Here is a 27,764-nt window from a genome sequence, read left to right as displayed (position 1 = left end):
AGTTCAGAGGTCAAAAGTCATTAAGATGGATGCCAGAGAAACATGTGGGGAGATGTTTCTTTGATTTAGTCCCTTTTTCCAAAATAAGGACCTTTCTTCTGCGTTTGAGGAAGTCGGTGAGGCTATAAGGTAGGCGTCCAACTGTGATGGAATCACTTTTGGTATTTTAACGAAAGAGAGTAGTACGTTTCGCATCTCATGATCACAACACGCAAACAGCATCAGCAGTGCCTCAAGTTTCTTCAAAAATATTCTTGATCAAGTTTTGCACTTCATGTTCAACAGTCCATTCGAACAACCAAGGAGGTTTACTTAGTCTAACCTCCTTGCAAGAACTAGACTAGAAGGTACCTACTTATATTATCAATTATGATTTAAACTTTAAGCTCTCTAGTTGTCAGGGAAATCTAAATAATGTAATGTAAAGCTGAAATACATTTTCAACATCATCTTTTAATCATACCTTGATACCGCATGCAGGATAGAAGTACATATATCATACGGATATACATTGTACAAGCACAGTTTTTTATTGCGACAAAAATGAGGAGAACATGTTGGAAAAGATTCTGTCACGTCTTATCACTCAGATGTGATCATGTCAGATTGAAAATCTTAAGTCCCTTGCCAGCGACCCACAAAGAAAAAAAACTAGGGTCTGCAGGGATGGTATGGACGGTCTGTATCTGTAACGTTATCTATATGGCTAGTAAAACTGCCCTTTGGCGTAACACACCAGCTTTGCAGGCACACTAGCTGGTTACTAGTATACAACCTGTCACATCTAACCTTCCCAACGATTGATAACCGAAAACACAGCATTTTTTCTAGGACTAAGCAACATGCCTCCCAAAAGAAAACGGTTTCGAGGTGGACCAAGCGGTCCAGAAAACCTGATCAAGGCTCGCTGGGACATCCAGAAGCTGACCCAGGGGGAGGAGGCACCTACTGCCCCTGGGTCTCAGCAGGAGAGACGGCCCCGTGGTGGACTTCCTAACAGGAAGGAGCAGAGGAAAGCCGCCAGGAAAAACAAGAAGGCCAGGAAGGATGCTTTCTATAGACATCAGAAGGTTTGAAATCTTCTTATACTATTAACTACTGGTATACTGTAAATTTATCTATTTTTGTAGCACTTAAGAGGAGAAAGGAGGTTTTATTCTTCTTCCTAATACCCCCTTAACAGCCCCTGCTTTGGTGTTGTTAAGGTTTTTGCATTGTTTTAAGTTCGTAGTTAATGGTTGTAGATGTTAGTTTTTGAAATTGGCTTTTCCTTGTGAATTGATTTTATAGGTCCCAGAGGTTGCCACAACAAAACAACCAGAACCCAAAGGAGGTGAAAATAAGGAAGGCACAGGAGGGCAAAAGAAAAGAGTTCACTTTCAACTTCAAGTCATAACTGACAAAGCTAAGAAAGGTGAAAGTGAAAGTGATGTTGAGGAGGAGACTGAGGAAGAAGATCATCGGAACAAGAGTATCAAAGCCTTAATGGAGAAGATCGATAAGAAAACGGTAATCTTTGCCACACTTTGGCTCCTACTTAAGTCTTGAGTACATTTTGAATTACAATAGGTATTCGACCCTTTGCAAAGATGGCTGTACATGGTGGTAACTTTGTATAATCATACAAATAGGTATGTAAGAATTACTATACTTAGTGTATTGATGGTTATGTATCTGTATCTTTTTAGCCAGTATAACCGCATAACACACAGTATTTTAGAAACTTTTGGATATAAAATTGTTTTCCTTGAGTATTCTTGCGATAACAGAAGTGACCTTGCTCTGTCAACAGAAACTAAAAGCAGGAAGGACACAGAATAAGTCCAAGGAGCAGCTGATTGAGGAAAACGAAGAAGAAGACAGGATTATCAAGAAACTGGAGAAGAATCTTGGCTATAACAAGAGGAAGACAAAGACCATCCCAATGGCATTGAAGAGAGATGGTTTTGACTGTATCCTTTTCTTGTGGGTTGCTTGTTTGTTTTGCATAACTGGTAAACCACCTTAAGGCATAACTGCCTTTTCCAATGACACAAAATACTAGTTAATAAGGGATAGGTATTCAGAACCTTTAGATTCTAAGTTTTAGATTCTAAATCTGTGTGCCTTTATCTGCTTTGGTGGTGACATTCACACAAACTATTCCAGGTATAATATACTAACTTCAAGCAGATGTTTGGTGATAATGTAGAATTCTGTCCCCATATAGCCCAAAGATATAGAACAATAAGACCCTTGACTCCTATGACAGACCTGCTTGAGCTGTGTGATGAGGATACGAGAAAGGCAGCCATCTTCCAAGACTCAGATGGGGAGGAAGACCAACCAAGTGACAAGGTAGGACTCATATCAATAGACAATCTCATCTATCTTTTCATCTTACAATCGTATGGAAAAAATGTCAGACTGACACTACAATATTCTGTAATATCTAAATAAAGCTATTTATTCAGATTCTAAAAAATGCATTTTTGCAATTCTTTTTATAACCTGATCATTGTAAAGGTGAATGGTTGATACTGTCAGTACAACATCTGTGTTTGTTTTAGTCATGGGTGTATATGGTACTAATAATCATCTTATGTATTTTCCTTTCATATGGAAACAAAGAGAAAGAGAAAAGCATCAAAGAACACAACTGAAAGTGATGATGATGATGATGATGACAGTGATGATGACAGTGATAATGATGTGGAAAATGATAGCTCTGAAGATAATGTAGAGGAAGATGAGGACATGGAAGACATTGATGATTTACACAAAGCTTTAGACGAACTAGAAGAGGGTGAGGAAGACACTGATGATGATGACTCAGAAGAGGACGGCAGTGATTTAAACATGGAAGATGTCAATAAAGATTACAGTAGCAATGAAGATAACATTGAAGAAGATTCAGAATCAAGTGATGAAGAGAAAACTTTGCCGAAACCAGACCCTGTAAAGAAACTAGCTAGTACTAAATCTAAGAAATCGGACACGCAAGCTGCTACAAAAGTAAGCAAAAAGGAACAGAAAGGAAAGAAAAAAGAAAAAGGTGCTAAAGATCTACGGGATGAAAGTGATGTTCAAACCGATAAACAGAAGGACACAGTTACAGATGAAGATGAAGACAAAGCCTCAGGGAAGAGAAAGGAGAAGTCGGACATCTATGGAGGTGCAGTGGCCAGGTACATCCCTCCTCACGAACGGCTGCAGCCGCCAGGTGATGATGAGAAGAGGAAGGTGACACTAGAGCGGCTCAGAAAACAGGTGAAGGGGCTGATCAACAGGTGAGCATAACGCTCTGTTTGTCTTTGTTTGTGACAGAGGCAAAAAGCAACATTGTAACATGCTAATTGAAAACAGCAATTCTTAGTATATCGAAGACCAAGCCACCTATATATAGCATTCATTTATAAAATCTGGAAACATGCATTCACACTGAAGCCATATGTATATCGTTAAGCTGTAGTCTTTTAATTTCACGAAGTCACTAATTTACAGTTGAACAAAACCACTGCAAAAGTGTCAAGATTAACAGTACCATTCCTTCATCAAGTTTTCCAAGTGTTACCTTGGATCAAGTTGATGTTGTAAACTTTTTACGTCAATCCTAACTGGAAAATGTTTCTTCTGTTTGTTATTTTCAATGCAGGCTGAGTGAAGGCAACATGCACAGCATTGGAAAACAGTTTGAGAGTTTGTATGCCAGCAACAGCAGGAATGGTAAGATCTGCCTTGCACGGATTTAGGGTGTTGTGCAGATGTGCGTGGTGCAGATGTGCCCCCCATTTCCCAAGTTTTTGGGTAGTATCCATTATTTATATGTCAAGCCCCCAAATGGGAGAAATATTTTAGTCAGTCTACTAAACCATGTTAAATTGTTCACAGGATATCTATAATAATATACAAAAAAGGTAAATATGAAGACACATAATGCACATTTATACAGAGGAAAAAACCCTGAATGTCTTTGTGTTACACATCATTACTGTAGGAAGACTACCGGTAGTATGAAAGGGGTTTTGAAATCTGCAGAATGATGAGCCAATGAATGTTTTTCCAAAATCATTCAAAATGTCATTTTTCCCCCCAGACATGAACGACATTGTGACCTCTGTGCTGACGGAGGCGTGCCTCTCCACCGACCCTCTCCCCGAGCGACTGATGATGGAACACTGCATGTTACTGGCCTTACTGCACAACAACGTCGGGGCAGAACTCGGTGCTCACATTGTAGAGTTCCTGGCCCGTCGGTTTGACAGTCTGCACAGGAAAAATGACAACCGTGGGGAGGGGAAGGAGTGTGATAATGTGGTGGCCATGTTCGCTCATCTTTACAACTTCAAGGTCAAGAGTACTGACTTGTTTTCATGCTTTTCCAGTTATACTTTAAGAATTTTATCAACAAAACGTGTAAGATTATGTTACCATTGTGAATATGCTAATATGAGGTGTACTGTTAGTGAAACAAGCTTTGGTAGTATTAGTTGTAGATGTGTTTCTTGGCACCTTTTTTGCAGAAACCCATCACACATGTATAATGACGTTTGGTCAATGATTTTCTAACTTTCCATTTTTCCTCACAGCTCATCCACTGCATTCTTATTTATGACATCATCAGGCGCTTGATTGACAGCTTTAATGAACGAGACATAGAACTCGTCTTGGGAATACTCAGGAGTAAGTGTTTTTCTTTAGCAGTGATGTTTGGAAGTTATCTTAGGTTTGGATTTAACAACATGGTAGAACTGCCCTCTATTGGTTGCAGATAGTACTGCAGAGTCCATATCCAGTGTTGCAATGCAATTGTTACAAAATTAAAGCCGTTACATTTTACTGTTCTGCTTTGAAATACACAAAAATCGTACAATTTTGTTAATGACTACAGGAGAGAGAAATGTGGTCCAACAGAGCCAGTATAAAATATCAAAAAGTTTATGATGTATTAGTGAGTGTGTGAGTGAGTGAGTGAGGTCTGTATACATGTTTAATATGACATTTGTATATTTCTTTGCCCATGATAGTGTTAAACAGGATTTTGCTAATTTGAAACAAACCTGAGTGACTTGTCTCTATCTTAAACTGTCTTTTAAGACAGTTTAAGATTGAAATGATTGTGTTTGAAGAGGCCTACTACTGGTTTGTTTTGCTATGTCACCAAAATGACATACTTGGCAATTGAGTATTGGAACGTACATCATTATCCTCACCAGTACACCCTGTCCCCCCTACCCAGATGTGGGGTTCCTGATCAGGAAAGACGACCCTGCGGCGCTGAAGGAAGTGATCCAGCTCATCAGTACCAAGGCAGCAGCAGCCAGTCAGGACTTCAGGGAACAGTCAGTCTCTTTACTGTCATGCCTCTACTTACCTGTGCCAGGGAGGTTATGTGCTACTTATGCAATGTACTTGTTAGGTGGCGTTTCTTGGTTGATGAACAAAGTTATTAAACTTGAACATAGAGGTTGAATTTTAAAAAAGAATGGAAGTTGGAACTGGACCATGTCCGAAAAATTCCTCACCATGTCAAGGTCTAGCCAATTTTTCCTTGGCATAAGGTTACACTTTCTGAGTGCTAATATGTAATTTGTTCTTTTATTTACTCTGTTGCCCTCATACTGCAATACACAAGTGTTTTGTTGTGTCACCACAATGACAGCTTGAAATTGAATTGAAAAGTCTATCAACTAATGTTTTGGGCCTTCCAAGGGTCTGGCGAACCTTCGTCTCGTATCAGCCATACGGTGATTTACACCATTCACCCGGACGGGAGAACTGGCGAATCCCCGTCTTGTATGACAGCCAACGAAAGGGTATGTCACCCCATAAAAAGGGCGGTATAACCCCGTCAAAGCAAAAGCACGTCGACTGATGATGAAGGGACCACACATGTCAATCCAGTTATCTGTGATTCCAGGTCTCGGGTGAAGTTTATGCTTGAGACTATCGCTGCCCTGAGAAATAACAACATGAAGAAGATGCCAAACTACGACCCAGCACACCTCGACCATCTCCAGAAGCTGCTCCGAGGAATGCTCAGGAATAAAGGTAATCTTTTTCAAGTTTTCAGTTATGTATGACCATAATGTGGAAAAGCATCTCTTAAAGAGATTGTTCATTATACATGTACAGACCACTGTTACATCTCTGAATGGATTGTCCATTATGCATGTACAGACCACTGTCAAATGTTAACAGCAAAATCAGACAATCCTAGTCAAGTGCATTTTTTAAACTATTTTATTCATTGAAAACTTAATGGTTCAAATGGAACCAATGAATACCATTGAATTCCTTGGAATGTGTATTCTCATGTGCAATTATATTCTCATGTCCAATTAGTGGGGGTAAAGCATGCAGGTTAGAGTAAATCATCTCCGTTTACCTTTCACTAAATCTCACAAGTGGTTCATGAATGAATATTTCTTCCTTTGTTGTTAATCTCCAGGCAGTATAACCGACACCCAGCTGCGTATCCCTCTGGAGGACCTCCTGTCTGTGGAGGAGAAGGGTCGCTGGTGGGTGGTGGGGTCGGCATGGACGGGGAGGGGGCCGGGGAAGGGAGAGGAGGACGGTGAAGGTAGCATCACTGGTTCATTTCCCATTCATGTCTGTCATGTTTGAGAGTTCAAGTAAAAAACCAAATCATCATTATCATCATCATTGCAAGAAATCAAGTACTCTCACTGCAAGAGGCATCTTCCCTAGATAGTTTTAAACAACGCTTACACTCAGCTAGATTTTGAAAGTCTAGGTGTGACAAGTCGTTCCGTATGATTTAACCAGCTGCTGCCATGCCATGTGCCTGCAAGGTTGGTGTGTTACGCCAATTTAAAGGGCAGGTATACTGGCTATACAGATGTAGATTTGAAGCTTTAGAAACTTCACTGCACTTGAATTGTAAGCAGTGAAATCATGACTAAACAATATTTACTCCAGATCTATTAGTAGTATGTCTCAAGTGATTTGTGATCTTGTCTCGCCCCACCCCAGGTCCTGCTGTGAAGGGTGAGATGAGTGAGAAGATCTCAGAGCTGGCCAGGAAACAGCGTATGAACACTGACCTGAGGAAAAACATCTTTGCTGTAGTCATGACCAGCGAGGTGTGTCTGAGTGAAGAGTTTCATTTGTTATATGTGATACATCAGGCATTGAAGCTTTCATTTGATATAACAAGAGATCAGAAACTTTATATTCAAGAACGTGCTATTTGTAGACTCTGATGCCTTTTGTACTGCTGATTTTGTGATGTAGTTATTTTGCTCTCTCATTGGGAGACTTTTTGCTGCAAGTAGCATAGTTATTACCAAATTTGTTATTTGCAACAGTCAGACTTCCACACAACATACATGTACTTGTCCAGACAATGCTGTAGACCTTTAGTAGTCCTAGCAAGTCGTGTGTAGTCCAGTGGTTAGCAACCTGTCTTTAGACCAAGAGGTTGGGAGTTTGAATCCTGGTTGTTGTCACTCAACTGACATGCATGCTATAGGAAAGGGCCACAATCCTCAGAACAGGACATTAAGCCATGTTCCACTGTTCATTGTACTTGTAAAAAAGAGCTAGGGGCAATTACCTGGTACAACGATCCTTTGAATACTGTACATAGCATCTGTCTTCCCTGTCACGACCAGTGGAAGATTAACTCTTCAGTGATCTAAACTGTATCAAGATCACTTTCACTTTTTTTACTGAATACTCTCTATATCTCCTCATGAATCCCTCTGTCTCCAGGACTACATGGATGCCTTTGAGAAGTTACTACAGCTGCAACTGAAGAAGTCCCAGGAACCTGAGATCATCCATGTCCTGCTGGACTGTACCATGCAGGAGAGGGGGTACAACCCCTACTACTCTTACCTGGCACAGAAGTTCTGCGACTTTGACAGGAGATTTATGGTGAGTCTGCTTTGTGATGTCATATTTTTTAGAACGTTTGTCAGTGTCATGTATGTGACATTATCAAAGCACAACAACTGCTTTGGTTTGTATAGCTGTAGTCCAGTGTCTGTGATGAACCAAAGTTTGACTATGCAGCACAGTTTTAAGCCATTAACTTTATTGTGGTTGGTAAGAACAAATTTGTCTGCCATCACAGAGAAATTAGAAATTAAGTATTTGTCGTTTACACATTGGTTTACTTTTGATAGTGTTGTTTGCTAAGAGGGTCATGAAAACATTTCTCCCAAGCAATTACTCAGTGTTTTATTTGTACTTTCATCTCCTATCTGTACGCAATTGTCAAACATGGGTTAATCAGTGTCTTTTTATTCAAAAACATTGTTGTCAGAACAAGACGTTTACTTCAGAATCTAGTATATCGAAAACTGCAGAACCCCACATAGCTTGATGACATGCTAAGATGACCTCCCCTTCTCTTCACAGATGACCATACAGTTCAGCCTGTGGGACAGGTTTGCAGTGATTGACAGCCTGTCTTCCCAGAATTCCTCTAACCTAGCCCAGCTGGTGACACACTTGCTGGTTACCATGGCAATCCCTCTCTCAGTGCTGAAGGTAAGACAGATTTCTGGTGTGTTTCTCAACATTCATAGTCATTGAAGATTTCTCATCATGAACAACAGCTCACAAAGATCGGGGAGTACCGTAAAACTCAAAACTTTAGGGGATTTTTCTGTCTTTTAAATTCGTGATTGAAACAGTTCTGTAGTACAATAGTCATTCATGGAAGACCTATTTGCAGTGTCATGGATTTTCGGTGGAGAGGTCACTGCAAAAAACGGGAAATTAAAACTGCCGTCAGGTATGTAAGCGTGCCACACAGCACACGTTCGACGGCGTCAAAATGTGCACAGGAACACGCTTTGACGGCCGTCCCAGGGTGCCATATGGGGCACCCAGAACGGCTGTTTTCTACGGTCTCCACATTGATATAAGACGCAAACAGTTGACAATACTCGGTCAGAAAATAGCTGAACAATTATATTTTACGATCTTTTGATTTCTATGAAGGACAGAGTGTGGGAAAATACGGAAGTTGCGAAGTTCGTACGGAGCGCCTGTGAGAACGTGCGAGCACCGATCTCGGGAGATAGTTCAACTAAAACCCGTTCTGAAATAAAATAAAAACACCCAAACTATCAACTGTTCCGCTTTTTATTATCTTCAGATGTAATACTTATGATCCATTTGGCTGGAGCTGCCAGTAAACCTGCGTAAAACCTACAGGAAACGCCGATCTTGATGCACGGAAAGTCCGCCATGACACATGTGCGATCAGCCGCTTAGACGGAAAGTAGCCACTTATTGCGACACAAACATTACGCCGATTCGGCGTGATTTGTATGAATACGTATGCCGTGATCGGTCTCTCTTTTTTGCGTGAGGCCGTTACCACGGAGATTTCTGGACACAAGCTTGAAGGCAAATGTTTATACGCTCAGCAGGATGTCTCTAAATTGTGTGTTTTCGCGCAATAAAATATTAAAAGGCATGCACGCCGAACTTTCCACAGGCCGTTGCCACCTGTCAGTCAGCACGTCAGGACGTGCTGAGCTGCACGCTGTGACGGAAGTTTTGTCTCTCCTTTTACTACGGCGATTTTCGGGCACAAGCTCAAAGGGAAACGCTCAATGATATATCTATGAATAGATATTTCGCAGTCACTGCGAAATATGTATTCATAGAAATTCGCACAATAAGATATTAAAAGGCATTAACGCCGAACATTCCACATACCGTCGTCACCTGCCAGTCAGCACGTCAATACGTGCTGAGCTGCACGCTGTGACGGAAGTTTTGTCTCTCTTTTTTTGGCGTGAATCCGTTATTATGGCGTGAGTCCGTTATAATGATATATCTATGAATAGATATTTCCCAGTCACTGCCAAATATCTATTCATAGAAATTCGCACAATAAGATATTAAAGGGCATTAACGCCGAACTTTCCGCATATACCGTCGTCACCTGCCAGTCAGCACGTCAGGACGTGCTGAGCTGCACGCTGTGACGGAAGTTTTGTCTCTCCTTTTTTTGGCGTGAGTCCGTTACTATGGCGATTTTCGGGCACAAGCTCGAATGGAAATGCTCAATGATATATCTATGAATAGATATTTCGCACAATAAAATATTAAAAGGTATTAACGCCGAACTTTCCACATATCGTCGTCACGTGCCAGATCAGCACGTCAAGACGTGCAGAGCTGCACGCTGTGACGGAAATTTTGTCTCTCCTTTTTTTTGGCGTGAGTCCGTTACTGTGGAGATTTTCGGGCACAAGCTCAATAGAGAAATGCTCAATGATATATTTATGAATAATTATTTCGCATAATAAAATATTAAAAGGCATGCACGCCAAACTTTCCACGTGCCGTCGCCACATGTCAGTCAGCACGTCGAGCCGTGCTGAGCTGCACGCCCTTGACGGACGGCTCTTAAAAATATTTTTCTCCAATTTTGAGTTAAAAGACACATACTAGGATTCCATATTAATTTCCTTTGTCCTTTGATTTGCGATTGTGGAAAGATAGAAACTTTGTTGGGAGTTATTTTGCTGCTATAAGGAAACATTCAAGTTTTTTTAGAGTTTGTCATATTCTATCGTCGCCACGTGTCAGTCAGCACGTCAAGACGTGCTGAGCTGCTCGCTGTGACGGAAATTGTGGACTGATGGTGAACAGGTAAAGAGTAGCACTGGCTTTTACAATTGTGAGACTTATAGAGATGAAAACTGTCGATTGAATCTTAAAATATTGCTACACAAGGCAATTGGGCAATTCTAGTTTGTAAGCCATGGCAATAACCAGCTAGGCTGTGGGGTCGTGTGGCGTAACGGTGTCCCCGTCGCTCTGTGTCCACACGTACGCGGTGACGGTTTACAAAGAAAGGGTTCAACGATCGATGGCAATTGTATCCCTCAGATAACGAACACAACAATCTTATTTATTGTCCTTGTGACAGGGTACGTGCTAAGGCATGAGCCTGTAAAATTCCAAGGAATTTATCGGCTAAACATACAGAGTTCCTTCTCAGTCTCATTCACGGAAAGCATACCATTAGTTACGTTTATTCATGATATTTTTCACTGATGAAAAATGGCGGGTTTCATTTCTAAAAGGGGTAGGAGATGAGAGAATCCCTTGAAATGACTAAACTTTTTTTCCGTTTTCTACAGGGGAAATAATGCGGGGTGCTCTGACTGATTTCACGTGTAAGGTTATGGCATGGACTCGTACAGACAACATGGCCTAATCGACGTTCAGCAAAAGAAACTCCCAAATAAACTAGCAGGCTTTGTTGTGAGCTGAGGCAAGTGTGTGAGTGAGCTCACTTGAAACAATCTTATGAAACTACATTATTCTCTCACAACGTTAGCTGCCTTTCTATTTTTCAGCTCTACGTTTTGTTGATGGTTCTTGTATACACCTATTTCCAAAAGCCGGTAGAACAATGGCGGGCAATCAGTGCACCTATGGTGAAACAATTGTGCCGGGACAACGTTTGTTTAGGTCCAGTTGAACCGGTTGAAATCTACCGAAATACAGTAGATCTATGCTATGATGCAAGGGCATTATACTAGTATATAGAGATGTCCTTGGATGCAGTAAATGATAATAACTTTATTGCAAGTTCATGCCCGAAGGCTAATTGCAGACAAACAAGCACATGGAAATACATGGGAATCAGAAATAGTTATCTAGTCTACTGTGAAAGTTCTAAGTTAACTAAGGTTGACTATGGTTGTGGTTGGGTTTGACTTCTTTTTTGAAGGCAGTGGAAAATGAAGAGACCAGTAAACGTCACAGGTTTCTGCGGTTTGACATAAAATACTAAAATGCTACATAGCACTGAGAACTAAGAAATCAGTCGACTTGCTGAAGTCGAAGATTAAACCAAATCAACTTTGGACTGGTGGTGCCCGCTTATTACCCAGACCCCGCCAAACAAAACAAACATGGCAACGGATCAAACAAGGCTAACCCGGTTACGGGAAATAATCGAAACGGTTCAATCATCGAATTGGTTCAGAATGTCTCGGGACGATTCAATCTTCGGATCGTGAACGCTCAAAACCGACCGTCTTCGAAACGTTTTTTTGTTTTGTTTGCAGACCACCTTCTTGAGGTAGAGAAGAAAGACACTTGCGGCCAAACCTCCCGTTTCATTTGTTTCGGGGTTCCTATGTCTGGGCTGCCATACACAACTAAATGTCGGTCCTAAGCGTTATCAGAGCCCGTAGGTTGCGGTCCCATGCTCGGTGATAAATCATTTTAAACATTGCATGTGTGCGTGTTGAGCCTAGTGTGTATTGCGAAGTGCTGCATGTACACGTGAGTTTCCATGCAACCCGTCATAACGTGTGGATGAGCACATGATGACGGCAGAATATCACAGACGACAAATACTCGAAAAAAAGCTTGAAAATTTCCTTAGCAATCATAGCAACAAAAAAAAGTCGCAACAGGAAAACAAAGTTTCTATCATTTTACAACCATTAATCCAAGCCGGACGAAACTTACCATTCAAAAATACCATCATTGCAACGTGCCGTGGTGAGGTTCCGTATAACCGTCATAGCGTGCGGATCAGCACATGATGACGGCAGAATATGGCAAACGACTTATACTATTAAAAAAACTTCACAATTTCCAAATAGCAACAAATAACTTGCAACAAGAAAACAAACTTTCTGTTAGTTTATAATCACTTAACAAAAGACGATTTACCATTAAAAATATCAATATTGTAACGTCCTGCGGTGAGTTTTCGGATAACCCGTCAAAGCGTGTGGATCAGCACACGATAACGGCAGAATATGTATGACAAACGACAAAAAACTTTCTAAAACTTGACAAGTTCCTTATAGCAACAAAATAACTCGCAACAAGAAAGCAAAGTTTTATCATCGCTTATCAGATGACGACTTACCATTCAAAAACATTATCTATGAAACGTGCTACGGTGAGTTTCCAGTGTAACCGTCAAAGCGTGTGGACCAGTACATGATAACGGCGGAATGGCGGAATATAACAAATGACGAAGACATTAAAAACTTGAAACTTTCCTTATACTACTTGAAAGAAACAATTGCTCGCAAAAAGAAAACAAAGTTTCAACCATTTCATAATCGCTAATGAAAGTTGAAAGGGAAATAACAAGGAATATTTTTTAAAACTAGAAATAGAAGCAAAATACCTGAAAGAATCTTCTTGGGTCACAGCGCACAGCACAGCACAGGGGGGCGATCGAGAACAGGCGTGCGATATGCTGTGCAATTACTTACCTGTATTTTACCGAATTGTGCTGTGGCTACATCGACAACTTTCAACAATTACTTTAAAGTCACGCAATTGTAACAGCAAAGTCCATGCTGCACTTGACCAGTTCACCGATTCTGGTTCACTATCAATCCACAAAACTTCCGTCACAGCGTGCAGCTCAGCACGTCTTGACGTGCTGACTGGCAGGTGACGACGGTATGTGGAAAGTTCGGCGTTAATGCCTTTTAATATTTTATTGTGCGAATTTCAATGAATAGATATTTCGCAGTGACTTCATAGATATATCATTGAGCATTTCCCTTTGAGCTTGTGCCCGAAAATCGCCGTAGTAAAAGGAGAGACAAAACTTCCGTCACAGCGTGCAGCTCAGCACGTCCTGACGTGCTGACTGACAGGTGGCAACGGCCTGTGGAAAGTTCGGCGTGCATGCCTTTTAATATTTTATTGCGCGAAAACACACAATTTAGAGACATCCTGCTGAGCGTATAAACATTTGCCTTCAAGCTTGTGTCCAGAAATCTCCGTGGTAACGGCCTCACGCAAAAAAGAGAGACCGATCACGGCATACGTATTCATACAAATCACGCCGAATCGGCGTAATGTTTGTGTCGCAATAAGTGGCTACTTTCCGTCTAAGCGGCTGATCGCACATGTGTCATGGCGGACTTTCTGTGCATCGAGATCGGCGTTTCCTGTAGGTTTTACGCAGGTTTACTGGCAGCTCCAGCCAAATGGATCATAAGTATTACATCTGAAGATAATAAAAAGCGGAACAGTTGATAGTTTGGGTGTTTTTATTTTATTTCAGAACGGGTTTTAGTTGAACTATCTCCCGAGATCGGTGCTCGCACGTTCTCACAGGCGCTCCGTACGAACTTCGCAACTTCCGTATTTTCCCACACTCTGTCCTTCATAGAAATCAAAAGATCGTAAAATATAATTGTTCAGCTATTTTCTGACCGAGTATTGTCAACTGTTTGCGTCTTATATCAATGTGGAGACCGTAGAAAACAGCCGTTCTGGGTGCCCCATATGGCACCCTGGGACGGCCGTCAAAGCGTGTTCCTGTGCACATTTTGACGCCGTCGAACGTGTGCTGTGTGGCACGCTTACATAGCTCCTGCCGTGGAAGTTTCGCAATTTACAGTAGCATGTTTCCTTGTCAGTGTTCTATTGCCTGTACTGGATGGTAGCATAAACAAGTCACTGGACACTGAAAGACTGCTGTGGTCTGTGCCACATTTGAACACAAATTCTATAACAATACCTGCAAACAATATAATAATAATAATAATAATAATATCAGGTGTATTTGCAGCCAGTGCCACAGGCAGGTACCCAATGTGTAGGGTAATGAGGCTGTTTAACATAGAATTATCTTCCATTTGAATATTGATACAATTTGCATATTAGTAGTTAATCATGAACCCTTTCTCACCCATCTTTCTTGTTTTTCTCTAATCCCAGAAATTTGAGTTTGCTGCGCTTGAGAAACCGACGGTGCAGTTCTTACGACAGATACTTCTCGCCCTGCTCCTGGAACGGGAAGAGAACACCGTCCAGGCCATCTTTACCCGCGTCGCCAAGTTTCCCAAACTGCAGCAGTTCCGAGACGGTCTGCGACTGTTCATGAGCCACTTCCTCATGAAGAAGAAATCCAAGATGGACAACGAGACAGCTCAGAAGTTGAGAACAAGACTCAGAATGGCAGAGAGTACCTTACTTGGTACAGGGAGCAAGACAGCCATTTAGAACTCAGAATTACCATGTTTTTGTCTTAAGATTTCAGGAAATATTGAATGAGTTCAGAATACTGGGAGTTTCATTTCGTGTTGAGTGCAGAATGTAAAGAAAAAAAAGATACACGTTGGCAAAATAAACCTGTGCCTGTGAATGTAAAAAGCAAAACACAGCCAGAAACTCTGTTTTAGATATTGTAAGTTTCTTGTAAACAACCAGTATTATATCTCACCTGCTTACGTTTCAGATAGATTATATTACTGGTTGTGTAGAAGAAAAAAAACTCCAATATCCAGTATGAGTATGTTCTACAAACCGGATGAAATTATTTTTGGATTGTCAATTTTTGTTTATGATTCAGCAGGCAGAAATATCTGTGAAATAGTATAATGTTGGAGTTGTGACAATTTTCTTCATGTTGGAGTTGTGACAATTTTCTTCAAAGCCTGCTTTCTGTTTGTATATAACTGAAGGTGACGCACTGTGAAGGAACATTGATTGTTATCCCAGCCTGGCAGACAGCATTGATAATGACAAACATCACCACATATATTTCCTGCCATCCTAAGTGCCTTATCAAGATTTCAATCTAGGCTAATGGACCTGGGATGGAAACCAATCTGTTTAGTGATTGCTTGGATCGTTGATGCATTCATCACACCTTTGTTTTATAGCTGCAATTTTCATGTTCAAATTTTGCTGTTTTACACCTTCAGCATATTCACCCATGAGTCAGACTGAAATGCGAATGATCTTGTGGGTCTGGTGATTGGCTCAATCCATTGTCTCATTAGTATTTACCCCCAGGCCCGATATGTGCAAATGGAGGCACAAATTGGATTGAATTCTGTAGGGGCAAACCAAAATCACCAATGCAAAAGCAGTTAACGTTTCGTAGGGTGAAGAAAATGAATGAAAATTGCCATGCAGTGATGGCATTTCGAGCAATTTTGAGGTAATCATGATTTTTGTGATAGTTATTTTACTGAAATTTGTTTGACGACTGTACAGTTCTGTTAAATAATAGACAGTGTAGAATATTTAGGGTATGAAAGATAAAGTAGACAACACAGGACCAATGGAGATGTAGGCTATTTATTTGACCACAGAATAACTTACACATATTACCCAATAACCCACATCTCTAACCTTACTCCATAGAGTATAAGTTAAGCACAAGTATTGACTACAGTATTTTCCCCTGTATAGCATCAGCAGCATAGCCGTGGCTCTTTTTAAAATGTGAATTGACTAATAATGTTTCAATGCCAATTCTATTTTCGAGAGCTTGTGTGATTACAAAGCCACTTGTCTAATGTTAGAACGAAGTTCAAGGAACTCCAAAATTAAATGCAGCATCTGAGAAAATACACTACTTTTGTTTTTGATTGTCTTTACTTTGCAATACCACTAGAACTGCTTGAGTGTCTGTATTTTGTAACCTCTTCTAGTGTAGTAGTTACACTTTGTACAGCCATGTACACATATCACAAAACACATTTGCCTAATATCTAGGCATTGGATATTCAGGTGACTAGACTTTCAACTGCCATTCCAAGGTATTCTACAATGATTTTCTATTGTCTCCATATTTAACAATACTACTACCTTCTTTTTATAGATTTTTGGACCCTTGAAAACTACAACCCAACATAGGCATGAAATATGAATGGAAACCTTTTCTCCACCATATACATTGGCTTATGATGTTAATAGTTGATATATCGTAATGTTGATGTTAGAACAACAATCATTTTGCTTCAATACATCTGTGTATCTATGCAATTCAACACTAATTTAGGGTGCCACAAATAAATCTTCAAGTTCACAGAGTACAAATCATCTGTACGTAACTTTGGACTCTCAGACCATGGCAAGGGCAAGATAAATAATACATTGCCAAGTGAGTCAACAGTGTGATTTTAAAATGTTTATGCTGTCTAGTTACAAGTTTGCTTTACGTGCTCATTTGTGGCATTTTCGCACACACGACTAAGACCTCTTACACGCTCTCCTTGTCAATTTCACAGTAGCTTAACATTTTGAGCTGTATTTGAGGCACTTAACCATATAATAAGTGTATTCACTACATAGACAAGATTCAGCAAGACATATGACATGACGTTATACATGCTTGAAATGTATGGAGCTCTTATAACTGGTGGCAAGGTTAGCTGAAGTTCACAGTATATAATGGCAGCTGTGTTGGCATTAACAGACACAGAATTGACACAACTAAAACGATGGTATTGCATAACAAAACACATTGAAGTTAGAATACTGCAGTTTAAGCGAGACTTAAGATTCATAAGCGAATAGGACACCTCTATGTACATGTTACCAACAAAATACTTATGCTCGTACTCTAAAATACCTTTCCGATCTTCACCCATATCATATTGCTTACATGAACAACTGTACTTTTGTTCTAAAGTTAGTTACAGTAAATATTAGATTTCTATTCTATATCCGGCTTGAGGTCTTGTTCTTGATAAGCGCTGCATATGAATGGCGTCCCTGTTTGTGGTTTATTAATGTGATAAGGCGAGGTAAGGTCCGTTTGCTGCTTTACACTACCGCTTGGCACGTCTCAGTTTCAAGGTCCCACCACAAATGTATTTGATGGTTTCTGATACTGTGAGAAAAGACAGAGAAAAGGTACAACGTTAACGTTAGTGCGTTAGGGTATCCAAAATGTACGAGTTTTGCATTATGGAAATATGTAATATAACTTGTCAAATTCTAATATGCAGTATGCCATATGTGATGGGTGTGGCGGCGTACCAAATATGCTATTGATGTTCATAGCAACAGAGTATATTTGTCGTTTCTATTTGAACTAATCAAGTGGAATGAAAGTCATGTGGCGGCAGGTAAAGGCAGGGCAAATTTTGTTGCTCTAAATGACGTGTAACACCCATTCTTTAAATACCCGACAAGTTGATACTGTAACAGATCTAGAAGTTTTAATCTCAAGATCTCAAAAGATTGATTTTGGACGAAATCATGAGTATGATGCATATGTAATCTTGAAATTTATAATAAGTTCTATATTGTACTATCTACATTAGACATTAAGGTAAAGTCAAAAGAAGGTCCACCGTCATTAAAAGCTGACGCTGTCATTTAAGTGGTCAGCTAGCCTAGGGCGTGAACACGTTTGCCAGTGGTTGGCAAACACCTGATAACACGATCAAACACCTTATCAATAACGAGTCACCTTATCAACAATGGTTACAACTATTGTTTTCCACGCCCATTGAATAGGTACAAAAGGGAATCATTGCTCAAGAATGAATCATTTTAGATGCAGTACTAAACTTGAGCGCTATGTTTGGTTTTCGTTGTGTTACAGTGTCTGTTGTCTCTACGCAATGTCGACATGGGCTTAACGTTAGCTGCCCAGTGTGACTGTTTGCCCATCTATTGTGGCAACAAATGAACGGCCTTGCTCAGGTCATTCTCACGCTGTCCTGCACCGTCTACCACATGCTTATGCGTTAGAAATGAATTAATCTTGTAGGTAAAGGACTGTTGAAAATCGTCATAAGAAGTTACCGGCTTTCATTCCTTCTATCTGAAATTGTATTCTCCAAGCAGAGGCTTCGATCGAGAGGGGTAGTTTTGTCCGGGATTTCTAACGTTCCTCTCCTCCCGGACAAAACTACCCCTCTCAATCGAAGCCTCTGCTTGGAGAATACTGAAATTGCACGCGCGCTTACCATTGTACGTACGTAGAATTGTGATGTGGGTTGTGCCAGAACTATATGGTGTGAATATACGTATTCGGCATTAACTTGACACTACTAGCTCGGTGGCCGATGCCAGGTGAAAGCTTCTCCCGAAAAAAAAAATGCAAGGGATGCTATTATAAGCCGTAAAAAACAATTTGTCATCCTTAAAATCCGCCTGTAGCCTGGGCACAGAGCGATTTCAAACCTCCAGTCGAAGTACCATTTAGCAAACATGTCCAAAATCATTACTACCATGATTTTATGCTTTAACTAGAAGTCGGTATTCAGTAATGGATTAATAATTCATTGCTTAAATGTATTTCTCTTGTCTGAATGTTGTTGATGCTTGGCAACGTCAAAAGCTTCACACACGATCGTTCAGCCATGGCCAATGACTCAGCGCCACGCTTACGTGCATGTTATTTCTGTTTCGATTGCACGCTTACCACTTATCACGCTTTCGTTTACGTGACTAATTTTCCGTTAAATTGGAAGTGCTACCGATTCATCTGTTACAAATGGACGGTGTTGAATAACTAATAACCTCACAAGTCTGTCCCCTTATGTAAAAGTTGTGTTGGTATTATTTTCTGTTGCGTAAAGCTGTTGCAAATAGTCTAAACGATTTCCTATCTTGGTTCTCTCTTTGCTTGGTTTTCCCTTTATTCCTATTTCAGTGGATTTTAAAAACAAAAGACTAGAGCTCTGTATCAAAATCAATTTTGACAAATTTAGACTTCAATGCTATATGTTTCTGCTATTGCATGTGTATTTCAGTGTCACTTCTCTGGTATTATAAGCAAAATACTCTGTATCGAAATCAACTTTAACAAATTGGAATACCAATGCTATATGTTTCTGCTATCATATGTGTATTTCAATGTCGTTTTTCGGGATTTTATAAACAAAAGACTTTGTATAGAAATCAATTTTAATAAATTTGAATATCAATGGAATACGTTTCTGCTATTACATGTGTATTTATTTACTAACATGAGCTCTGTCGGTCTGCAGTCAACAAGAGCACTTCAATTTGTTTCCAATGTTGTTGACCTAAGGTCAGTCAATACTGGCTCAGCAAATAATTCTGTCACAGGACTAGGGACAGGTCGATCATTGAGTACTTCGAGGGGAAAGCGAAGACGATGTAAAGTACTACTGAAGACGGAAAATGACATTTTCTTACCTAATCGGGCAAGACACATATATGCATGTAAACCGTGTTCTTCTGATTAAATTATTACAAATATCAAAATAAAACAAGTAATGAGTGAAGTCCTGAATACTTTCACATTTTTCAAATCTTTTAGGAACCGTCCATTATATTTCATCCAAACCGATTCAAGGCCGGTTTGTTAAGTGATCTATATCTGTAGCTTGAAACTCCACGTAATGTCGGACATTGGTGGCATTTTATCTTTTCAAGCACACAAAACGTGCTAGACTCGCTTTGCCAGTTGAATGCCTCCAAATGAACCCATCCACGTCTTATTTCGCCAGTCGTCAAGAATGTGTTGCACTAAAATCATCCATGCAAAACTAGTGGATGCACCATATAAAATCGTTTTGATGATGGAATACCATTTGGCATTGTACAATACGTTGAAAGTAGCACAATACCTGAGTTTAGCGCTGAATATGTATTACACAGAGAGGATCCGAAAAAAGAAAACAAAGCTTTGTGACTGTTGTACACCTTGCACAGAAAAATAACGTGTTTGAAAGGGGAATGTCGGAATTCGCACTTGTTTAGCGCTAGCGTAAAGAATTTTATCCTATTTCTGACTGCTCCATACTTGCTTCATCTGTATAGATAAAGTCCGTGCCCACGTACCGGAAAGTCACTGGGCTCATGTGTAGTCAATCGTACACAGGAAACTCGTCTAACAACCAAGCTCTCATGTCAAAACAGCTTGGCCAAAACAGGTACTTTAGTCCATCCTGACCCGTAACTCAATCCCCATTCAAACCAACGGCAACCTCTGCTTGCACAGCGCAAACGAACACACCCACTAAGCCTACTCAAGCCAGGTTATGCACCTCGTAATCGCGCTCCGTGTAACATGTGGGGAAAACCTTAACAAAATTCTAGCCATGCTTTTCTATATGGGTTCATACGTCTGTCTGTGGGTGAGGCTTGTAGTACTAAATATGTGTTGTTGCGAGACAGACTGAACATAATACCTGAAGGCTCATGTTGGCACATGCTCGACTTTTATTGTAGTGACTTTCAAACATTTCCTTTGTAGAGAGTTTCTTGTGCTACAGCTAGAGACGAGACCACAAAGTACCAAGCCAGCTGTAGTAATTAGTCTGATGCGTTCCTGCATGCACAAACATCTGTTGGACCGTGAAAACCCACCTGTACTAGCCGTAAGGCAAGGCAACCAACCCGACCTGTCGCTGGTCAGGTAAACTGCTATGAAAGAATGTCCCAGATATTAACAATAGTCCGGTTGTTCTGTCTAGAACTACTTCCCTATCAGACAGCTCGAAGCGTAGCCTGTACCACGGTTCTTGATGTCTGTAGTGCGGGTACAGAATAGTGCTCGGTAACCACCTGTACCAGATGGATGGATATGATCCACCGTCTGCCACGCAGCTTACCTTTTTCAAACTCGCTCTAGGCTGGCCTGTCTTCAGCTCCGTGATGATCATTTCGCGTGCTTCTTTCGACTCGGGCTCGTCTTCTTCTATCCTCGGTGATTCTGGCGTTGAACTGGTGACCACTCCGTCGGGAACGCTGGATTCGCCCGCCCGCTCTGGCTCGCCCAGGCCGTCGGGCTCCCCTCTGTCCAGGTCCCCGTTCACTCCTACTTCCGGCACCGGCGACACCTCGGCTGGTGCGTCCTCGCCGCTGACACCTGTTTCTACAGTTTCTGAATCCATTTCGATTTTAGAAGGGCAAGTTGGACAGCAGCTAATGACTAGTTAATTCCAAAAGGAAGTAGAATATCCCCCTTGTTGTAGGAATATGGATAAGGAAGGACTGCGCTACCACAGAGTGCCGTCTGTGAATGTGCACTGGAAATGGTTGGGTGAAATTACATATGGATAAATCATCGATCACAACAGGTGTGGTCTCGCGAGACTCTCCGAGAGTTGACACCATGCAGGTGGGCTGTAATGTGTTAGGCGGAAGATAAAAGTCGTATGCAGGATTGATAATGTCCGTTTTTATTGTGAGAAAATGCAATATACTTTCTTTTTTCCCTTATAACAAAACTCAATGATTCACACTGCAATTCAGACGACAAAAAGGCACGTCCTTTACTATAATTTTATGGTTTTCAGGACTTCAAAGTTTTTCTTAGAGAAACAAAGCTTTGAAATGATTCGGAGGCAAATGTATAGCTTTTGTGATGCAAAAGCTGATAATGATTTGTTTAATTTCAATATTGAATAGTGTGTTAAAATCAATATGGTTTCATGGAGCCATGTTTGCTGTGATGATCAATTATAATATTTATGGTCTCTTTATTTAAAAAACTTCGAAGACTACGTCTGGTGTATTTCAAACCTGCACTGAGATATAATTATAAGTGTTGGTATATGACATTTCCTAAAGACCAGGATATTGGTGAAAGAATTTAAGACCACAATCTTTTTATGATGGAAATCAGTTGCACACTTTCACAATGGAAATTGTACACAGAACTGGAAATTGTACACAGAACTGGATTGAGGTATCAAGTAACATTGTAGTGTTTTTTTGTTTGATTCAAAGCACCAAAGCCAGACTAGCAGAATCATACTAAACATGGTGTTAAAACTTCCAGATCCTTACAATTGGGGATGACCTTATTCATAAATTCATGACATATAGTTTATTGTATGCCCTTATATGTAAATATGAGTCACTATGTTAAAGAACCTTGGATTTCATACCATCATGGGAAAAATGATTGAGAAATACAAGAACAAATCAACACACAACCATCATTTCCCAATATCTATTGCAATCTATGTTTATTAATAAGCCTTTAATGCAATGAAGCATTTTCACAAAACTGTCCAAAGTGACAATGGGGATATGTGTTGCAACAGTTTATTACTGGATATAGGTACAAACTAAAGACACACGTATTGTATTATAAAATTTAGGGTAAGTGATCTACTCATTTGTTTATTACGCATCTTCTGAGAAACTATGAAGATTGGCAGATGATTTGCAGAACAATAGAATTTTCACAATAGTACGCTAACTTGTGTACATGGCGTTACTGTCATGAATGACACTGTAACTTCTGTTGCTACAAACACACAAATATGCAAGAAACAAAGATGATATTACACAAATGAAACCAGGTCAGTCATACAACATAGCTATACAGCATGTGAAGACAAAATATCAGGGCTGTGGTCTTAATCATGTTTCTTGCAATGATGACATCCTCGAGTTCACAATAAAAAATAGTTTGTAAGGGGACATTGTTGTTTAGTCAAATGTTGTCATAAATGGTTCCATATCATCTTGCCTGCTACTGTTGTAGTCAAACAGTCTGTCCTAAATTATGTTTCTCATGATCACGAAATCCTTACATTCACAATAAGTGTGTGAAAGGGGACTTCAAAGTTTGTCATAGATGTTTCCAGTTCATCTTGCATACTACTGTTGAAGTCTAACAGTCTGTCTCTTTGCTGGTTCTCTCTCCTCTTCATACTCAATCTCCACTTTTCCTCGTTTCCTCCTCATCCCTGGTTTCCATTTACCCTTACCCTTCTCCCCATCCTCATCCTTATCTTCCTCATCTGTGGACTCTTCAGCAAACTTGTCTCCATCTTCTATGTCTGAAATGTCACTTTCCTCAAAGTCTTCAACGTACTCCACCTCAGCCTCACTCTCTTCTTCCATCTCTTCTTCAAGTTCTCCCTCTTTTTCGTCCTCAGCTTCACTTTCTGAAGACACCTCTTCTTCCTCCAGTGCCTTGTCAAAGGCAGTCTGTGATATGTTGTAGATGTCACCATAGGTGCCCTGGAGGAAACAGGTTTAAGTGAGAAGATGGTATTTGTTTCTATCTTTTAGTTTAAGGCAAATGAAAAGAAAACTTTTATACAGAATAAGCCAGAAACTTCCACAAAGTGTCTGTCATGTTATTTTTGTTAAGAAAATGAGCAGTAAATGTTGATGTTAATACATTGTATGCATAGCAAAGTGAACCTTATAATTAAGTACAAGAAGGTAAAGATAATATTCATCATAGAACTATTCTCGACAGACAACACCATCAGCTTTGGTAGACACCTTTTCTTGAATGACTTGTCTTGAGAAATCATACAGCCACATATTGTCTTTACAAAATGTACATGTTAAAATCATTATGTTTACTTTGTGTATCAGTGGTTACAAAAGACTTAAGGAAATCCCTGTAGTTTTGCTGTGACAACAAAGTTCTTCAATATGACTAAAAGAGAAGAATGTATGTCTAAATTACACACAGTACCTGTTTAAGTCTCTCCAACAGTTCTTTTTCGATAGCGTTTTCCACCTGTGCGGCGACCAGAGCCTTCTGTTCCTTCCTCCGTTCTCTCTTCTCCACCTTCCGACTCAGGGGAACCAGTTTCTTCTGTCGCTTCAGGGTCAGCTTCCGCATACGGATCAGGTACTGGGTGATTTTGGTGAACCTCTGCTTACACTGGTAACAACATTAACAAATTAAGTTATTATCGTTGCAAGATAATGTTCAAAGTATGAATGAAAGATATTCACATCACAGAGGTATGATTTGTAGGAAGTAAGGATTAGGTTTACTATTCTGTGAACATTAAGGGAGCACACCCCAGTTTATTTGGGGTTTCAATTGGAGGTTGCGCACCCTCCAGTCTAGGTACTGTCTCTTCCAGGGAAGTATTCCGAAGTAAATCAACTGTGTATGGGATGAAAGCCTATCCCTTCCGCTACAGGACCAGCTGAGTTCTGTTTCTTCTACCTCTCTGATTTTGGTAAATCAGGAGACAAAAACATAATTTTCACGTCAAAAATGATGGTCAAATTTTGGCACTTTTGTGTAGGATAAAACTCGTAGAAAAAAATTTCTGGGTAGAAACGACTGATGTTGTCAGAAAGAGCAAAACCTAGCGTACAGTCGAGCCAATTATAAAGAAAATTCTAGTACTTAGATTTCTTTAATCATCCACGGCGCGAGGCATGTCAGCATGACCCACAGAACGCAACAAAGGTCAATCCCGGGCCAAGGGGCATTTCACCATCAACGCGGATGGATATCCGGAAGCAAGGCTCAGATCGAAACGAAATTTTCACCCAAAACACACCAATTCATACGCTTTTCAGCCATGCTAGTACATCTAATATCAGTTCGAAGCACATTATGAGAAATCTAAACTCAAACCCAGACCCTCGAAACCCTTTCGTCACTTTTTTGTCGGGCACTTCCGTGGACCCCGGTCGCGGAAGAACTGGGGTGTGCACCGTTATAGAAGAACTTTTTTGTGCAACAATTCTACAATGTATGGCAATGTACATGCATGGAAGTCGAACTACATGGAAATCGAACTATTGCTAATAGGTAATTATATTACAAAGAAAGTGTACTTCATGAAGCATGAAACTGGCTTGAAGATCTTCCAAAACAAATCCTACTTTGCTAATAATGGAAAATATTTCAGAATCAAAATATAATCAAGAATGAATCAATAGAGCAAATTGTATGTTCTATACTACTACACGTTTTAGACAATCAGTTAACTACAAATATATCAAGAATATTCAAGGCTGTTTAAACCTCCTTGGAATATTCTATGGTTGTTCTGGTTAAACTACAAGGTCCCAAAGGTCCTCTCACCTTTTGCCTGATGAAGTAAGGCCAGTAGATGAGGTTGTCACTGATCTGTTGCAGGGCCTTCTCATAGTTCCTGGACAGTTTGACTTTCTCCCACAGTCTGCCTGGGAAGGCTGCACGCTCGATAGTCTTCATGTACAGGAAACACACACCTTTCTCTTCCCTGCAATGTTAATGGAACAAACTCAATCATAGCATAGAAATTAGAAGTATCACAAAATGGGGTGGCTACTGAAAAGAATATCCTGTCAACAGTGCTAAAAGATCTTATTGACAGGAATACCCCGTTAATAGCCTCAGCCTACATGTATATGTATTCCTATTACACACACACACACACATATATATATATATATATATATGTATATAATGTCATTGTTGCTTTTTTTTTGGAATTGGATTCAATTTGCGAATGCACTTACTGACTGGTTCTAGGCTGATATTTTGGCGGTCCCAAAGTATATATAAAGGACTTGTGTGGCTTGTTTCTGGGCCCCTTTTAAATCCCCAAAGTATGGAATTATGATAGAAAATGGACTTATATTTATTTAAGGAAGTAAAAGTCAGTATCATACAGATTGCCATATCCAGAATATTTCCAGTTTTCACGTTCTGTATGCTTTTGGTGCCTTGAAAATTATGCTTCTTTAAAGTTTTAACATGCGTCAGTAAGTGGCCAAGAGGCACGAAAGAGTGACTCTACTCGGGGATGCTGCCTGATACTTGAAGATGTTTATTGGGAACACAGACGGCGTGTCATGGCCGCAGACTCGATGGAACGGAGTGACGGGTGGGTCACATGACCCTTATGCGGTTACATCATTGAGGTCATAGTTCATCATTAAACATTACATCATCGAGGTCACAGTTAAATATTCAACACTAACATGTGTTGGCGTGATGTCTTTTCTTTCTCTATCTCTTTCTTGTCTATCAGGGGAATTTTTCTCAAATGAGATAACGTTTTCTACACTAGATTAGAATCTTGGGAAGTTAACGTTACAACTTTTCCAAGCAAACATCATGTTAATCAACAAGAACGATGTGGATAATGAATAATAATGTTGGAAAGCTACCTGTAGAACATCAAGTTACTATCCATGTGAACATCAAGAAAAAAACGTTTACCAAATGAAGTCATTGGTTACATATGGGAACTATATATGAGAACAATGGTTGTCGACACTAAAGCTTGACAGTGTACTTCATCACTTGGTACCTGGTACACGATACTGCTAACTTGCTACGATGTTGTTAAACTTGTATGACCACTACTGTTTCGGTAGGAAACTAATCTCGGAAGCTTCACCTAAAGTAAGCAGCCGGCATGTTAACAATAAGAAAGAATACAGAACGAGTATTCAACGAACAACAAGAACAATATATAAGAGTGTACCTGACGTACGATAGTAAAATACGTATTTCGCAGTCGGCTAGATCTGGTGGGATACATTTGGGAGGAGTGGCATGTATGTGAAGCCACTGGTAATTTAACTAGGGGAAAACTGCAATACAAAAACAAACGGTGTACTTAACGTATGGCGGCCGGTAAGAGGCCGTTTTGGCATGTTTGCAGAGTTCGTAGGTTAGGTAGCACCAGGTTGGGTGCGAGGCAGTTCGTGAGGAGCTGGGACAGTTCAGGTTATGGTGAAGTTGGCGCGGTGCGTTGCTGGAACAGTTCAGTAATTTGAAATTGTACATACATATAACGTTAACGTTACAGAGTAGAGTAGAGTAGCTGATACAGTGTAACAGAACACAGGGGGCAAGGTGTATATATTTTCTACAGAAACACAACATACAGATACATATAAGGAGAAAGTATATTTTCTGAGATCTCACCTCACAGTGGCATACTGACTGTTGGCGAGGGGACACGAGCCCCGGTTGCACAACCCCGTCAGGCTGTACTCATTCCTGCAGAACTTCTGGCTCTTCGTCTTCACCTTGAACGAGCAGAAACCCTTGTTGATGACGCTCCAGATCACGTCGTCGTGCTGCATCTTGGAGGTTTGGCGATAGAAGCTACGAAAAAGGGCGATAAAATGTGTTGCAACTTCAGCACATGTTCCAACAGACGGCCACCATTTTGGATTAAATGTAGGTTATACTACTGTGCTAATAGGGATAACCAAGTTTACAGAAAAAATCAATAATGCTAAAAATATCAACAAATTACTAGTATATTATCATTATTTTACTATTAGATATATAATATATAGACATTTATAGCTTTTACGGAAAAAATTGAAGGGTTTAAAAGCTA

General features: G+C 40.2%; 3 protein-coding genes across 4 annotated transcripts; 1 reads left to right on the top strand and 2 right to left on the bottom strand.

Moving 5' to 3' along the window:
- On the top strand, nt 1–16,339 carry LOC136446697 (nucleolar MIF4G domain-containing protein 1-like). 2 transcript variants are annotated; one of them, XM_066445175.1, is made up of 16 exons: nt 1–129; nt 820–1,070; nt 1,291–1,509; nt 1,793–1,952; nt 2,252–2,337; nt 2,611–3,269; nt 3,635–3,705; nt 4,076–4,329; nt 4,569–4,662; nt 5,219–5,321; nt 5,900–6,030; nt 6,431–6,562; nt 6,976–7,085; nt 7,717–7,881; nt 8,368–8,499; nt 14,692–16,339. In XM_066445175.1, the coding sequence occupies exons 2-16, from the start codon at nt 843–845 to the stop codon at nt 14,974–14,976; spliced, it is 2,829 nt and encodes a 942-aa protein (XP_066301272.1). In that variant the 5' UTR covers nt 1–129; nt 820–842; the 3' UTR covers nt 14,977–16,339. The 2 variants fall into 2 exon arrangements, with proteins under 2 accessions (XP_066301272.1, XP_066301271.1); XM_066445174.1 differs by having other exon boundaries at nt 4–129; nt 832–1,070.
- On the bottom strand, nt 16,044–21,755 carry LOC136446703 (uncharacterized). The gene is made up of 2 exons (XM_066445185.1): nt 21,306–21,755; nt 16,044–17,599 (listed from the first exon to the last, which is right to left on the bottom strand). The coding sequence occupies exons 1-2, from the start codon at nt 21,585–21,587 to the stop codon at nt 17,561–17,563; spliced, it is 321 nt and encodes a 106-aa protein (XP_066301282.1). The 5' UTR covers nt 21,588–21,755; the 3' UTR covers nt 16,044–17,560.
- Nucleotides 21,756–22,650: 895 nt separating this feature from the next.
- Nucleotides 22,651–27,604, bottom strand: LOC136446702 (protein MAK16 homolog). Its single transcript, XM_066445184.1, has 4 exons — nt 27,341–27,604; nt 25,502–25,661; nt 24,143–24,334; nt 22,651–23,673 (listed from the first exon to the last, which is right to left on the bottom strand). The coding sequence occupies exons 1-4, from the start codon at nt 27,499–27,501 to the stop codon at nt 23,308–23,310; spliced, it is 879 nt and encodes a 292-aa protein (XP_066301281.1). The 5' UTR covers nt 27,502–27,604; the 3' UTR covers nt 22,651–23,307.
- Nucleotides 27,605–27,764: the final 160 nt, after the last annotated feature.

Source organism: Branchiostoma lanceolatum, chromosome 13, assembly GCF_035083965.1.
Source record: "Branchiostoma lanceolatum isolate klBraLanc5 chromosome 13, klBraLanc5.hap2, whole genome shotgun sequence".
Lineage (NCBI taxonomy): Eukaryota > Metazoa > Chordata > Leptocardii > Amphioxiformes > Branchiostomatidae > Branchiostoma > Branchiostoma lanceolatum.
Note: the sequence above shows the minus strand (reverse complement) of the source record. Positions and strands in the feature narration are given on the sequence as shown.